General features: G+C 40.2%; 1 protein-coding gene across 4 annotated transcripts in view; it reads left to right on the top strand.

Moving 5' to 3' along the window:
* GABRB1 (gamma-aminobutyric acid (GABA) A receptor, beta 1) overlaps positions 1–16,220 on the top strand; it is a 790,923-nt gene extending 774,703 nt beyond the window's left edge. Inside the window, exons 11-12 of one of the 4 annotated variants that reach the window (XM_006872678.1) lie at positions 826–880; positions 15,412–15,756. In XM_006872678.1, coding sequence (XP_006872740.1) covers positions 826–880; positions 15,412–15,756 — 400 coding nt within the window. Of the gene's footprint in view, positions 1–825; positions 881–15,411 lie in introns of all 4 variants that reach the window. The other 3 variants (XM_006872679.1, XM_006872681.1, XM_006872680.1) reach the window with 3 other exon arrangements.
* Positions 16,221–16,801: the final 581 nt, after the last annotated feature.

The following is a 16,801-nucleotide window of genomic DNA, read 5'->3' as shown; positions in this document are numbered from 1 at the left end:
ATTACCTGAATACTATAATGTATATTTATTAAGATATTTATAATTTTGTACTTAAACTTTTATTGCTTCATGTCATGGCATAAGTTGCTAATTCAGTCACTAGTTGTCAAGACTAGTCAGAAAGAGACATTCTGTCCTCCATCCCCAAGGTCAAGGGAGCAGGGCAGGGAGTACTAATGACTGGCAGTAGCAGCATAGCTGTGCCACTTCACATGGGAAGGTGGGAGGATGGAGGATGGAGCTGGTGAAGCGCTCTCCTCCCTACAGGTCAAGGTAGCCTCTTCACTGGACCCTGACATTATGTAGACTGTAGGGTCCTCAAGGGCAGTGACTTACCTCATCCTGCAACTAGCACCACTCAGCTTGGCTACTACTGTGCACTTCAGGCCACTCAGTAAATCTAATTGAATTGACTAGCAAGAAGGAAATAACATTTGCAAAGTAGACTGAACTCCACAGGGTTTTATACCTGCTACTGGAAACAAGCTTATATTTCATTTCAATCATACTGAAATGAGTTCTGTTACATTATATATTAAAAATGCTCAGAACACTCCAAGCCAGTGAGTGGTAATATTTTTCACAACCCTAAGGCTTTCTTTATCTTACTATGGTGACTGGTTTACATGTTGCTATGATGCTGGAATCTGTCACCAGTATTTCAAGTATCAGCAGGGTCACTCATGGTGGACAGGCTACAGAGGAGCTTTCACACTAAGACAGACTAGGAAGAAAGGCCTGGTATCTACTTCCAAAATTAACCCATGATAACCTACACAAACAGAAAACCAAATAACGTTTCTGTTTGCATAAAGTCACTATGAGACTGAGTCCACTGGAGACAAAAAGAACAACAAAGCACTCTTGGTATCCCTGGGTTGTGCCAATGATTTAGGGCTTGACTGCTAACCAAAAGGTTGGCCATTCTAGTCCCCCGCAGACATACTTCGGAAAACAGTCCTAGCAGTGTACTTATACATGTCTTTCTGCATCTGTAGAGCACTTTCTTCTGAAGTGAATTAACTGCCGCATGTCTGTCAGTTGGCCACACTGTGGTTGCTTGCATGTTGCTGCAATGCTAGAAAGTAGGCCACTGGTATAGTAAGTATCAGCAGGCTCACCATGGTGAACAGGTTTCAGCTGAGCTTCCAGACTAAGACAGAATAGGAAGAAGAAGAGGTGGTCTACTTCTCAATGTTTAGCCACAGAAAGCTTATGAATAACAGTGAAACAGTCATATAGTACCAGAATACTGAATATTGAAACATGATGACTAGCACCAGAATATTGTCTGATACAGTGCCAGATGATGAACCCTTCAGGTTGGAAGGCCACTGAAAATATGACTAGGGAAGGGCTGCCTCCTCCAAGTAGAGTTGACCATGAAGACAAGAATGGAGTAAGCTTTCAGGATCTTCATTTGTTGATGGGGCACAATTAAAAATAAGAAGATATAGCTATAAACATACTTTAATAACCAGAACATGGAATGTACAAAGTCTGAATCTAGGAAAATTGGAAGTTGTCAAAAATGAAATGGAACACACAAACGTTAGTGGGCTGAAATGAACTGGTTATTGGCAGTTTTTAATCTGGCAAGTTTATGGTTTACAATGCCAGGAATGACAAATTGAAGTGGAATGGTGTAGCATTCATTATCAAAAAGACCATTTCAAGATCTGTCTTGAAGTCTAAGGCTGTCTGGAATAGGATAATATCCATATGCCTACAAGTAAGACCAGTTAATGCCATTATTATTCCAATTCATACACCAACCACTAAGGCCAGTGATGATAAAATTGAAGAATTCTATCAATTTCTTAAATCTGATATTGATCAAACTTGCAATCGAGATGCATTGGAAATTACTGGTGATTGCAATGAAAAAGTTGGAAATAAGAGGAAATATCCATCATTGGAAAATATGCCCTTGGTGATAGAAATGATGCTGGAAATTGCATGATAGAATTTTGTAAAACCATTAATTTATTCACTCCTGCAAATTACCTTTTTAAAACAACATTAAAAGATGACTATACATGTTAAGAGTGAAAGTCCCTTAAACCACAATGCAGAGCCACTGCAGTAGTCTATGGAAAGATAAGGAAATGTGATTGACTTAAATTTTTCATTTATTATCATAAAGAATTCTCTGCTATTCATAAGGTTTTTAGTGACTAAATACTCGGAAGCAGTTCGTCTCTCCTTCTTCCTGGTCTGTCTTCGTCTGGACGCTCATCTGAAACCTGTCCACTGTCATAACCTCATATGCAAGTGAAAGTTGAACAGTGAATAAGGAAGATCATACAAGCATTGATGCATTTGCGTTATGGTATTGGAGAATATTGAAAGTGCTATGGGCTGCCAAATGAACTAACACATCTGCGTGGGAAGAAGTACAGCCAGTGTTCCTTGCAGGCCAGGATAGACAAACTTCGCCTCTCATACTTCAGACATATTGTCAGGAGGGACAAGTCGCTGAAGAAGGATATCACATTTGCTAAGGTGGAGGGTCAGAGAAAAAGAGGAAGACCCCAGTGAGCTGGATTAGCAAAGTGACAACATCAATGGGCTCAAGCATGGTAACAATTGTGAGGTTGGCCCAGGACCAGGCAGTGTTTCATTCTGTTATGCATAGGGTCACTATGAGTCAGTACCGACTTGATGGCACCTAACAACAACAACAACAATATCATAAAGTATGCATATGAAACTACTGCTAAGAAAAACAGAAAATTACAGGGTTAATGTGCTACTCAGGTTTTTCTAAACAAATTACAAGAAACATACCATTAAACATGCCATTCTTTATAATGCTATCTGAAATTAATTTTCCTTTTTTATTTAAGTGTAATGTTGTTGTTGTTGTTGTTAGTTGCCATCATGAGGTACCGACTCATAGAGACTTTATTCACAGCAGAACAAAACACTGCCCGATCCTGAGAGGGAAATTATTTCCTGTTTTCTTCCATAAGAAAATAAGCACCAAGAGTTCATGAACCCTGTTAGTTTCGGTTACCACTATCTCCCTAGTACTGTTGTAGAAATATATGCTCAAGCTCACAATTTAGAAATGAGATCTTATGGTTTATAGCTATAGTACTGCAGGTAGGAAGGAGAATGTTCACCAGTCAGAAGTTGGGTTGTTCTTCCCTATCTGCTGTCTTTTATATCTTTATCTGGGCGTCTATCCATGATGGATGTGTAGTTAGGTCTCATGACCTTCAGGAGGGAAGAGGAAAGGGAAGCAAAGCAGAGGCAATAGAAGAGCGGGCCTCATGGATACAAAGGAGCAAACTCCCAAAGGGTGATCTGAAAGCCTAACAACCTGAGGTTTTGGTATTTCGCCCATAAACCCTTTATACTTAATGAGTACCAGAGGGTGCTATGAATTAAATTATATCCCAAGCACACAAATATATGGCAGTCCTGATGTGGCACTGTAGGATAAGCACTAGACTGTTGTCCATAAGTTTGGCAGTTCACAACCACCAGCTGCACCTTAGAAAACTTATGAAGGGTCACTATGAGTTGGGACCAATTTGACGGCACTTAATATCCACCACCAGTTATGTCAATGAGCCCATATCATTGTAGTGTATGTCCTAAACCTAATCACTTCCTAGGTATAAAAAGAACAGATAAGATCGAGACAAGAACACAAGTGGGCATAGGTAGTTTCCATATGAAGCTCCTTAAGGAATCAAGGAACACTGGGGCTACAGAAACTGAAAGGGACAAAGATGTTCCCCAGAACAGAATGAGACAGAAAGCCTTTCCCTAAATTGGTGCCCTGAATTTGCACTTCAAGCCTTCTAAAACATGAGTAAAGAAATTTTCTGTTCTTTAAAGTTATCCATTTATGATATTTCTGTTAACCACAGCTCCAGAAAATGCAGACACGTGATGTCACAGTATGTATTTGTCCAGCAGAGTAAGACATTACAGGTGTTTTTTTGTTGGGTTCTTTAAATTTCTAAACTCTGGGACATGGTGTCCTATTGCTTGTGACAGGGCTGATTTCTCTCTCTATCAGTGTCAATAGTGTCTGGTGCATGGTGTTGTTGTTGTTGTTAAGTGCCATCGAGTCGGTTCTGACCCATAGCGACCCTGTACAGGGTTTCCGAGGGTGTAAATCTTTACGGGAGTAGAAAGCCTCATCTTTCTCCCACAGAACGGCTGGTAGTTTCGAACCGCTGACCTTAAGGTTCGCAGCCCGATTCATAACCACTACGCTACCAGTCAAAAAAAAATTATTGATATAGGGAATGAGTGAATTAATACACTATTAACATTTTGAACTTTTATCCATGTTCTACCTCTAGTAGCATAGGAAGTACACCTGTCTAGACAGTGGGGTGAGGGGAGCGGTTGGAAGGAGACTGCTGGCAACCTCTAGAGACTGCAGCTCTAAAGCCTCATTTTCTGGCCCCTGTTATTACTCATCTAAGACTTACATTTGGAGCATCCATCTGGTAGGAAAGTACCAGATGCTGTTGAGTCAGTATGGACTCACACCAACACCAAGTGATTCCGAGTAAAAGTGTGCTCCATAAGGTCTTCAATGGATGGTTTTCAGAAGTGGGTTCAATAGTTGCCTCTGTGGACTTGAACTGCCAATCTTTTAATAAACAGCTAAATGGATTAACTAGTTGTACCACCCAAAGACTCTAAAGGGTAAGACAAAGGGTTTATTTATTGACCCTTCAGAAACCTTGCTGTTTCTGTGTGTCATTGAATCAGTTCTGACTACTGGCGACCTTATATAAGGTTCTGAGATGGTAAATCTCTCCGGGAGCAGAAAGCCTCATGTTTCTCCCACGGATCTTCCCATAGAGTCAAACCACTGATTGGCAGTTAACAACCCAATGCGTAACCTGTTGTGTCACCAGAGTTCCCTGAAGCATTAATAATAATTATATTCATTTTCTCTAAATTTATATTAATTAATATTCTAAACTTAAAATATACCAAAAAAATCCAGTGATGTTGGCTCAAGGAATATGAAAATATAATGCAGTCATTGCTCCCAACTTCATACAGACTTACTCCCCAGATATGGATACCACTGAAGAATTGCAGACATCACTCATGAACATAGGCAAGGTTCTTTATGCCTATCCCTAACTGGATTATAAGGATTCCTTGTTGCAAATCTTTTTTAAGCAACATAAAAGATGACTACACATGAACCTCACTAGATGGACTACACAGAAATCAAATTGACTACATCTATAACCTCATATGCATGTGAAAGCTGGACAGTGAATAAGAAGGACTGTAGAACAATTGATGCTTTTGAGTTATGCTGTTGGAGAAGAATATTGAAAGTGTCATGGGCTGCCAAAAGAACCAACAGATCTGTGTTGGAAGAAGTGCAGCCAGAGTGTTCCTTGGAAGCCAGGATGGCCAGACTTCGTCTCTCATACTTCGGACATATTGTCAAGACGGAGCAGTCACTGGAGAAAGATAATCAATCAATTTTGGTAAGGTGGAAGGTAAGAGAAAAAAAGGAAGAACCCCAGCAAGATGGATTGGCAAAGTGGCAGCATCAGTGGATTCAAGTGTAGCAACAATTGTGAGGTTGGCCCAAGATTGGGCAGTGTTTCGTTCTGTTGTGCATAAGGTCGCTATGAGTTGGTACCAATTCTATGGCACCTAACAACAACAACAAATGGAAAGAGATGATGGAAAAGCTCTGTATCATCAGCCAAAACAAGGCCAGGGGCAGACTGTGGAACAAACAATCAATTGCTCATCTGCAAGTTCAGACTGAAGCTAAAGAAAATTAAAACAAGTCCACGAGAGCCAAAATCTGACCTTGAATATATCCCACCTGAATTTAGAGATCATCTGAAGAACAGATTTGATGAATTAGACAAAAACGACCAAAGACTAGAAGAGTTGTGGAATAACATCAAGAATATCATACAGGAAGAAAGCAAAAAGTTCATTAAGAAGACAAGATATATGGAAAAGATCAAAATGGATGTCAGAAGCGATTGAAACTTGCTCTCCAGTATAGAGATGCAAAAGCAAATGGAAGAAATGAGGAGGTAAAAGAGCTGAATAGAAAATTTCAAAGGGCAGCTCAAGAAGACAAAGTTAAATATTACAATGAAATGTGCTAAGACCTTAAAATAGAAAAACAAATGGGAATAACACCCTTTGTGTTTCTGTAGCGGAGGAAAATGAAGAAAAATTCCAGCTTTAACTTGAAATATTGAAGGATTCTATGGGCAAAATACCGAATGAGGCAGAAAGCATCAAAAGAAGATGATCACTGTATCTAAAAGAAATGGTGGATGTTCAACCATTTCAAGAGGTATTGAAGCCAATGGTATTGAAGGAAGAAGTCCAAGGCCACTTTGCTAGTCCATCTCAGTGGGGGTCTTCCTCTTTTGATCTGACCCTCAACCTTACCAAACATAATATCCTTCTCCAGTGACTGGTTCCTTTCTGATAATATGTCCGAAGTATGATAGATGAAGTTTGGCCATCCTGGTCTCCAAGGAGCACTCTGGCTGCACTTCTTCCAACACAGATATGTTGGTTCTTTTGGAAGCCCATGGCACATTCAGTATTCTTCTCCAACACCATAACTCAAAAGCATCAATTCTTCTACAGTCTTCCTTATTCACTGTCCAGCTTTCACATGCATATGAGGTTATTGAAAATACCATGGCTTGGGTCAGGCACACCTTAGTCTTCAAGCTGACATCTTTGCTCTTCAACACTTTATAAAGGTCTTATGCAGCAGATTTGCCTAATGCAATATGCTGCTTCCATGAGTGTTGATGGTTGATCCAAGAAGAATGAAGTCTTTGACAACTTCAATCTTTTCTCCCTTGATAAGAATGTTGTTAATTAGTCCAGTGGTGAGGATTTTTGTTTTCTTTACATTGAGATGCAATCCATACTGAAGGCTATGCTCTTTGATCTTCATCAGTAAATGTTTTAAGTCTTCTTCACTTTCAGCAAGCAAGGTTGTGTCATCTGCATATCACAGGTTGTTAATGAGTCTTCCTCCAATCCTGATGCCATGTTTTTCTTCATATAACCCAGCTTCTCAGATTATCTGCTTAGCATACAGGTTGAATGTGTAAGGTCAAAGAATACAACCCTGTTGTACACCTTTCTTAATTTTAAATTATTCAGAGTTCCCATGTTCTGTTCAAACAACTGCCTCTTGGTCCATGTACAAATTCCTCACGAGCACAATTAAGTGTTCCGGAATACTCATATTTCACAATGTTGTCCATAGCTTGTCATGATCCGCACAATTGAAAGCCTTTGCGCAGTCAATAAAGCACAGGTAAACATCTTTCTGATTCTCTCTGCTTTTAGACAAGATCCATCGGACATCAGTAATGATATCCCTCATCCAACATCCTCTTCTGAATCCGACTTGAACCTCTGCAAGTTCTCTGTCAATATACGTTGGCAGCCATTTCTGTGTTACCATTAGTAAAACTTTACTCACATGGGATATCAAAGATATTGTCCGATGAGTTCCACATTCCATTGGGTCAGCTGTCTTTTGAATGGGCACAAATATGGATCTCTTCCAATCAGTCGGCCAGATAGTTGCCTTCCAAATTTCTTGGCAGAGTTGAGTTGAGTGCCTCCTGTGCCGCCACACTTTCTTGAAAGATTTCAATTTTTATTCCACCAATTCCTGGTGCCTTGTTCTTTGCCAATTCCTTAAATGCACCTTGGACTTCTTCCTTCAGTATCATTGGCTTTTGATCATATGCTACCTCTTGAAATGTTTGAACATCAACTATTTCTTTTTGGTGCAGCGACTCTGCCTCTTCCTTCCATCTTCTTTCGATGCTTTCTGCATCATTCAATCATTTGCACAGAGAATCCTTCAATAATTAAAGTCAAGGCTTCAATTTTTTTCTTCAGTTCCTCCAGCTTGAGAAATGTTGAGCGTGTTCTTTATTTTTGGTTTTCTGACTCCAGAACTATGAACATTTTGTTTTAATATTTGACTTTATCTTCTTGATCTGACCTTTAAAATTTTCTTTTCAGCTTTGTACCTCTTCATTGCTTCCATTTGCTTTAGCATCTCTACATTGGAAAGCAAGATTCAGTGTTTCTTCTGCCATCCATTTTGACCTTTTCATTTTTTCTTGTCTTCTTAATGCTTTTTACTTTTTTCCTGTATGATGTTCTTGATGTCATCCCACAACTCTTCTGGTCTTTGGTCTTTAGTTTTTAATGTATCAAATCTGTTATTCAGATGATCTGTAAATTCAGGTGAGATGTACTCAAGGTGATATTTTGGCTCTCGTGGACTTGTTTTCATTTTCTTCAGCTTCAGTTTGAATTTGCATATGAGCAATTGATGGTCTGCTTCACAATCTGGCCCTGGCCTTGTTTTCACTGATGATATGGGGCTTTTCTATCATCTCTTTCTGCAGATGTCATCAATTTGATTTCTATGTATTCCATCTGTCAAGGTCCATGTGTTCAGTCATCTCTTATGCTGTCTAAAGAAGGTATTTGAAATTAACAAATCATTGATTTTTTCAGAATTCTATCATTCAATCTACAGCATCATTTCTGTCACCAAGGCCATATTTTACAACTACTGATCCTTCCTCTTTGCTCCCAACCTTTGCAGTCCAATCACCAGTAATGATCAACACATCTTGATTGCATATTTCATCAACTTCAGATTAAAGAAGTTTGTAGAATTCTTCTATTTCATCCTGACTGGCTTTAGTGCTTGGTGTGTAAAGTTGAATAATAGTGGTATTAACTGGTCTTCCCTGTAGGCACATGGATATTATCCTAACACAGACAGCCTTGTACCTCATGACTGATCTGGATATGTTCTTTTTGACAATGAATGCAACACCATTCCTCTTCAATTTGTCATTCCCGGCATAGTAAACTATGTGGTTGTCAGATTCAAAATGGCCAATACCAGTCCATTTCAGCTCACTAATGCCTAAGATATCAATTTTTATGTGTTCCATTTCATCTTTGACAATTTATAATTTCCCTAGACTCATATTTCATACATTCCATGTTCCAATTATCAATGGATGTTTACAAGTGTTTCTCTTCATTTTTGCGTTGTGCCCCATCAGCAAATGAAGGTCCCGTAGGCTTTACTCCCATGGGCTTTACTCCATTCCCGTCATCATGGTCAATGTACTTTGAGGAGATAGCTCTTCCCCAGTTGCATTTTGAGTGCCTTCCAACTTGACGGGTTCATTTTCTGACATTATATCTGACAGTATTTTTCTGCTATTCATAAGGTTTTCAGTGGCTAACTATTCAGAAGTAGTTCGTCACTCTTTCTTCCTAGTCTGTCTTCATCTGGAAGCTCATCTGAAATCTGTCCACCATGGGTGACCCTGCTGGTATTTAAAATACCCATGGCATAGCTTCCAGAATCACAGCAACTCACAAGCCACCACAGTACGACAAACTGACAGATGAGTGGTGGTATTATATGTTATAGTGCTTGACAACTAACCAAAAAGTAGGCAGTTGGAACCCATTAAGAGGGGCATTGGAAGACAGGCCTTGGGATCTGATTCTGAGAACTCACAACCTTGGCACCACTGGATGAGTTCAAAATTCAAACCTCTAGCTTAGCAACTAATCATAAACTACTTGAGCCACTCAGGGTGCTATCTTAGACTCCAATATGTTAGCATTCTCATTTACCTCACCTTCTTCTGCCTCAAGGCTTAAATGCTTAAATGTCTATATCTTGTACAACTTTGGTGTTCCTATTTTCTCAATTAGTCAGTATTTCACTATGGCAGGTGCTGAAGCAAGATAGAACATCACTTTTTGTTGCTTCTAAAGATGTGTGCAATTCAAAACTATCAGTGGTTCTGTGGGAGAAAGATGAGGCATTCTTCCCCCCTTAAAGATTTACAGCCTCGGAAACTTTGTGTAGGGTCACTAGGAGTTGGAACCGACTCCATGGTACTTAACAACAACAACAGCAAAGATGTGTAAAACTAATGACCAGTTTCTCTGTTGAAATTATTTGGGGAAAGCTGTGTCAACTATGGAGGTGAGGAAATTTTGGCTTTCTTTATATGACTGATGTGTGGGGCAGAGAGAGGTTAGTACAGAACCTACTAGAAACTTGCTGATAGAAGCAGTGCTGTTGCTAATACATACTCACGTTACCTGGCAGCAAGAAGCTTGGAGGGCAAAGAAATGAAATTTCACAACTCAGAAGAACTGTGTGAGCACACTCATACATCCACGCACAGAATCTACAATACCAACTTTTAGCATAAATCCTAGACTATGTAAGAGAGAGACAGGAAGTGGGCAAGAGTTGTTATATGACGATTTCTTAATTCCTTTTTCTAATAAATAGCATGGTAATATTTGACTATATAGTAATGAAATCAGTTTTCATGGCTAGTTGCAGACTGGATTCATTGATTTCTATGTCAAATTGCTTTTCGAGCTCAATGATAGAGACCATTTTTAGAGATTTGCACAAATGAATAAACCTCCTACAGTTTTTAAACTCATTCAAGTCTGCACCAAGGTTATCCAAAATATCTCAATAAGATGTACCTTGTTCACTAAGACTTCAGTTTAATGAGGAGCAGCTGTATGAGTCACTGGCTGATTCTAAATTCTAGCAACTTATTTACTTAGAGAGATTCATAATAATGTAACTTAATGATGCATACAGTGCACATCAAGTTATGATTCAGTCTTAAAAGTATTTTTTTAGTATGCAGTATGCTCTGCCTAGACAACTCTACATAATCAAAGACTGTCAAAGACTGGAAACAAATCCTTGAGATTACCCAGTATAAACCTTTCATTTATAGTTGAGGAAACTGATACCCAAGCTTGTCCAAGGTCATTCCCAAGTAGCAAATAGCAAAGTCAGGATTAGAGCAAAGTTTTCAACTCCCAGTTCTTTGTGGTGTCCTCTACCTATCCTTCCTTTAAGACTTCTATCCCTGATGATTTCTTGCTTATAAGGATGGTCCAGAACCAGGCCATATTTCATTCTGTTTTGCAATGAACCTTCAAAATTTTGTGGGAAACCCTTGCAGTACAATGGTGAATAATTGTTATCAGGACTGACTGTGAGGGTTGGAAATGTAAAGGTAGATGTTTTGTAGCAAAAGGAGGGGAGTGATTGACTTTGCAGTCCAGGAGCGGAGGTCCCTGGGATCATCAAGGGAGAAGAGCAGAGTGCAGGACCCTACCCAGAGAAGCAGTGATACCAGAGATGGAGGCAGAGACGATGATGTGGAGAGATGGAGCAGCTGGGGACTCTAGACTCAGAAAGGGAGAGGAGTTGTGTGCTGACAACCTGGGGGCAGGCTTGCAGGGTATATCCTTTGGTTGGTTGATGATACATGGAGGGGATTGTAACCATGGCAATGAAACGATATATGATAAGATGAATGTAAAGCTAATGTTCTCCCTGTAAACTATCACATAATTCACAATAAACATTAAAAAATTTTGTGGGAAAATTGAATTAAAAGAATGGAATTTTCCTACAATCTTCTCGAAGTCTACTCTTACAGATGGCCACTATGAGTTGAAACTTACTCCACAGCACCTCACAACAATAATCACAAGTCCATTTAGCATTTGGCTTGAAACTTTTGCTTTTCACTCTCACTATAAAGAGATCTGGTACTGTAGAATCAGCACTGGACTGTAAACTACCAGGTCAGCAGTTCAAACCATCAGTAACTCCCTGGAAACCCTATACAGGGTCACTGTGAGTCAGACCTGATTCAGTGGCACTTAACAGCAGTGAGGAGCTCTGAGGGTATAAGGAGTTTTGCATTGGGCTGTTAAGCACAAAGTCAGCAGTTCAAATCCACCAGCTACTGTGTGGGACAAAGATGAAGCTTTCTGTTCCTGTAAAGATTTACAGCCTTAGAAACCCTACATAGGATTGCTGTGAATCAGAATAGACTCAATGGCAGTGAGTTTAAATTTTGAAGGAATGGTGGTGACACAATGGGTTAGGTGCTGGACTACTAAACCCAAGGTGGGTGGTTCAAACTGACCAACCTCGTCAAGAAAGATGAGGTTGTCTGTTTCCGTAAAGATTTAGTCTTACAAACCCTCAGGAGCAGTTCTACTCTGTCTTAAAAGGCTTATATGAGTTCGAATCTACTCAACAGCAGTGGAATTATGCTAAAGAGATTATCTCTTGGGACAAATCCAAGTTCTGTGCTTCTCGATTGTTCCATAATACCTACCCAAAACATACAGGTTCTTGTCATTATCTTCCAATGTACTTTTCCTTTCCTTAATGACTTTAGCACTTTCCATATGCATGACCTTTTTCATTAGAAAGTATGGATGTTTGAGTCAGAGAGACATGGGTTTTGATTTCCATTCTGGCACTTACTAGTTAAATAAACTTCAGCTAGTTCATTAGCTGTTCTAAGTCAGAGTGGCCTAATATATATATAAAATGTGTGTGAAACTATCTACCTTTATAGATACAAGTAGAGTCCTGGTGTGGCGCAGTGGGCTAATGTGCCAGACTGCAAAGCCGTTTGAACTACAAGGTCAGCAGTTCAAGCTCACCAGCTTCTCCTCAGAAACCCTATATGGGTAGGAACCAACTCAGTGGTACTTAACAACATAGATACAAGTAACATATATATGAAGGGTCTACCATAGCGATGGGCATCTGGTGAGGCGCTTGAGGATAAGCACTGGACTGCTAACTACAAGGTCAGCAGTTCAATCCCACCAGTCACTCCTTGAAACCCTATGTTGTTGTTGTTATGTGCCGTGGAGTTGGTTTCGACTCATAGCGACCCTGTACAGGATTTCCGAGGCTGTAAATCTTTACAGGAGCAGAAAGCCTCATCTTTCTCCCACGGAACAGCTCGTAGTTTCAAACTTCTGACCTTTCGGTTGGCAGCCCGATTCGTAACCACTACGCTACCAGAGTGCCTTTGAAACCCTATAGAGGGTTGCTATGAGTCAGAACTGACTCAATAGCACTTAACAATAACAACAGCACTCCCTAGTGCTAGACACAGGGTGCGCACTCACTAAGTGTTAGTTTCCTTTCCTATCTATGGCTACCACCATCACTGTTCACTCTCTGTACCTTTCTTTTCTTTTCCTTTTAATTGTCTTTGCCTCCTCTTATTCTTTTCTCTGGAGTCCTAGTTTGGCACTGTAGGATACACACTGGACTGGTAACCACAAAGTCAGTGCTTCAAACCCACCAGCCGCTCTTTGGAAACCCTATACAGGGTTGCTATGAGTAGGAACTAAGTCAACAGCACTTAACAGCAGCAACATGCTTTACTCTATGCCCTCTTTACCAAGCTCTTGCTACTCCCCACCTCTCATCCCCACCCATATCTTACAGAGCCCTCATAGTACAACAGATAAAAGCCCAGCTGATAATGGTTGGTGATTAGAACTCCCCCAGTAGCTCTGTGGGAGAAAGACATGGTTATATGTTCCTGTCAAGAGTACAATTTAGAAAATTGTATGGATCAGTTCTACTTTGTCATATGGAGTTGGCAGGAGTAGAAATCGACACTATGGTATCTAACAGCAATGTTGTTGTTGTTGTAATGTTGTTGTTGTTGTTAAGTGCCGTCGAGTCGGTTCCGACCCATAGCGACCCTGTACAGGGTTTCCGAGGGTGTAAATCTTTACGGGAGTAGAAAGCCTCATCTTTCTCCTGTGGAGCAGCTGGTAGTTTCGAACCGCTGACCTTAAGGTTCGCAGCCCAATTCGTAACCACTATGCTACCAGAGCTCCTGTTGTAATAGCAGCACCCAAATCATGGGTTTTAAACGAGCATTCACTGATTATAATCTCAATCAAAAAACATTTATAGAACACTTACTGTGTGTGAATCAGGTACTCTGCTAGCAACATTAGATTTAAATAAAACTGCCTGAAGGAGTTAAAGGTACTTTAAACTCATTATGTGGATGAGCCATGTTCCTTACAGGCAAATCAATCCTTTTGCAAAGTACATCCACTTGAAGGTGTTGTTGTTATTGTTAGGTACCATCCAGTCAATTTCAACTCATAGAGACCCTCTGACAGAGTAGAACTTCCTCAAAGAGTTTTCTTGGTTGTAATCTATGTAAGCAGACCACCAGGTCTCCCACAGAGCCACACAGTACGTCCAGATCACCAATCCTTTGGTTAACAGCAAGTACTTTACCATTTGTGTAACTAGAGTTAATTAGCTTGGAGTCAGGCTATATTGTTGGCCAAATTGTGGCCATATTTCCTGTTCTTACCCAAGTGTGTGTTGAGGGGTAAACTAGGGTGTATTGAAGCAGGAAGAAGCAGGAAGCTTGGAATGACAGGAAGCAATAGTAAACAGTGATGGAGAAGCAAAAGTCAATGTATAGCCAGTTGCATCCTTTTGACCTGAGGCTGTAATTATAGATGTGTGCACACAGAGATAGCTTAAAGATACTCCTTGTCCCTTCTTTAAAATGATAAAAATAAAATAGCCTTACCGTTTAACAAAAGACTCAGTCGTGATTTATCCACATAAGTTTTTAAAAGTATACCACAGAGGGATATTAATTAATATGGAAAGAAAACCAGGTTATATTATTCACTAACAAAAGTGGGCTGCAAAGGTAAATACACTGGATGAGCCTGTGTTTGTAAGTATTTGATTTGAATCAAAAAAAAGAATGGGAAACTAGCAAGATATTAGTAACAATGGACTCTAAAGATGAGATTATGAATTTTTACTTTTTATGCTTTACTTTCTGGTAGTAGTTTTAAATGTTCCTGTGGTGCTATAGGATAAGCACTGGACTGCAAATCACAAGGTCAATGGTTCAAACCCATCAACTGCTCCTCAGAAACCCTGTACAGAGTCCTCAGCCGCTCCTCAGAAACAGGGTTGCTATGAGTCGGAACTAACTTGACAGCATTTAACAACACAACATGTACTACTTTTTTTTAACAAGTAAAAATGCCATACAGTGAACGATAGAGACTATTACATGGTGAGAAACACCACTAAAAATAAACACACACACACACACACATAGACATAACATATATTACTGTTACGTCTTTTGTGAGTAAAGATAAATAGTTATTCTTTGGCACTGTAGGATAAGTACTGGACTGCAAATCACAAGGTCGGCAGTTCAAATCTACCAGCTGCTCTTTGGAAACACTCCTGTATAGGGTTTGCTATGAGTTGGAGCCGACTCTACATTACTTAACAACAATAGGTAAGTAGGTAAGTAAAGATAGAGAAGGGAGGTAGTCTTTGTGTTCAGTAGGCACATAGAGTCAGACACTTATCCAGACATTGTTCAATACACCCTAGACAGTGTCATCGGCAGTAGGTTACAGGAAAGAGATTGACATGCCCCAGACAGTTGTATGTGAGCATATCCTTTCTGCCGTCAGGTCGACGCCCATGGCAACATTCTCCTCAGTACCTTGGAAATCAGGAATGAAACGACAGGCTCGGAAGTACTCACAAGCATGAGCGACCCCAAGGCCACCATGTACTCTTACGACAGCGCCAGCATCCAGTACCGCAAGCCCTTGAGCAGCCGGGAGGCCTATGGGCGCGCCCTGGACCGCCATGGGGTACACAGCAAGGGCCGCATCCGCAGGCGCGCCTCGCAGCTCAAAGTCAAAATCCCCGACTTGACTGATGTGAACTCCATAGACAAGTGGTCCCGGATGTTTTTCCCCATCACCTTTTCTCTTTTTAACGTCGTTTATTGGCTTTATTATGTACACTAAGGTCTGTCCTCATGGCTCAATTTAGACTACTTTCCTCTTCTCTTTTTTTTTTTTTTTTTTTTGTTGTTTTTATCCCACAGGTCCTCCAGCACATATTGCTGTTTTTGGTTTTTTTTGCGGTAGGAGATTCAGCCATCCAATTGGTTTTAGGTCTTGCTTATCAATTTTATTATTACACCATGTTTACTTCAAAAAAGAAAAGAAAAAGAAAAAAAAAAAAAACGCAAAACTTTTTTTTTTTTTCCCCAGCCTACTGTGGTCCAGGTTATCAGCTCTTTAAGAGCTCTTTAATTGCCATGTTTACAAAAACAAGCTAACATTAAGAGAGAAGTTAGACAGGTAGATTTTAGCAGTGTTTTTCCTAGGCTCCCTGGCTTGATATTTTAAATGGCTATGAAATGAGTGTCTAGCTCTCTTTCTGGTCTGCTTCCTGGTAAACTGTAACTATCTCATGCTGCCAAAAACAAACAAACAACACAATTTCCAGGATCTCAAAAGAAAAACAAAGCCATTGACAAGTTGCAGATTTCCAGGAAGAGAAGAAAACATAAAGGAGACTAGAAGAGTGAGGAAGATTACTACTCTTCACCCTTCCCTTCTCTTCTCCAAAGTCCTAGCTACCCAGAGAGAGTAGGGGAGTGGGGGGTCGGGGATGGAAGGGTGGGTGGAAACAGTTAAGCACTAATCAAGATTAGGCGATCTTCAATTCACCTTCTAACTGGATACTCTGAACAGTACTTCTCTATCAGATTTCCAGACAAAATTTCTGTTAACATTAGAATCCCACCTGGTAGCCATTGAGAAACTTTTCTTTTCCTTGAGAATGAGGATTATGGGGGACAATGAGCATTTTCCTAACTGACCATTTGAAATGAGCAGCCCTCAATTCATTTCATTATCCTGGAATCACTTGATGCTTTGCAGTGAAGCCAGCCATGCCACCACACTGCACAGTCCTGCCCTGGAGAGAGTGAGAGAAGGGGCCAGGGAAGAGGATGAAGGTAACAGTGGCTGTTTCTACTTGAGAAAAACATTGCCTTTTCCA

Source organism: Chrysochloris asiatica, unplaced genomic scaffold (assembly GCF_000296735.1).
Source record: "Chrysochloris asiatica unplaced genomic scaffold, ChrAsi1.0 scaffold00209, whole genome shotgun sequence".
In the NCBI taxonomy this organism is placed as follows: Eukaryota; Metazoa; Chordata; class Mammalia; order Afrosoricida; family Chrysochloridae; genus Chrysochloris; species Chrysochloris asiatica.
Note: the sequence above shows the minus strand (reverse complement) of the source record. Positions and strands in the feature narration are given on the sequence as shown.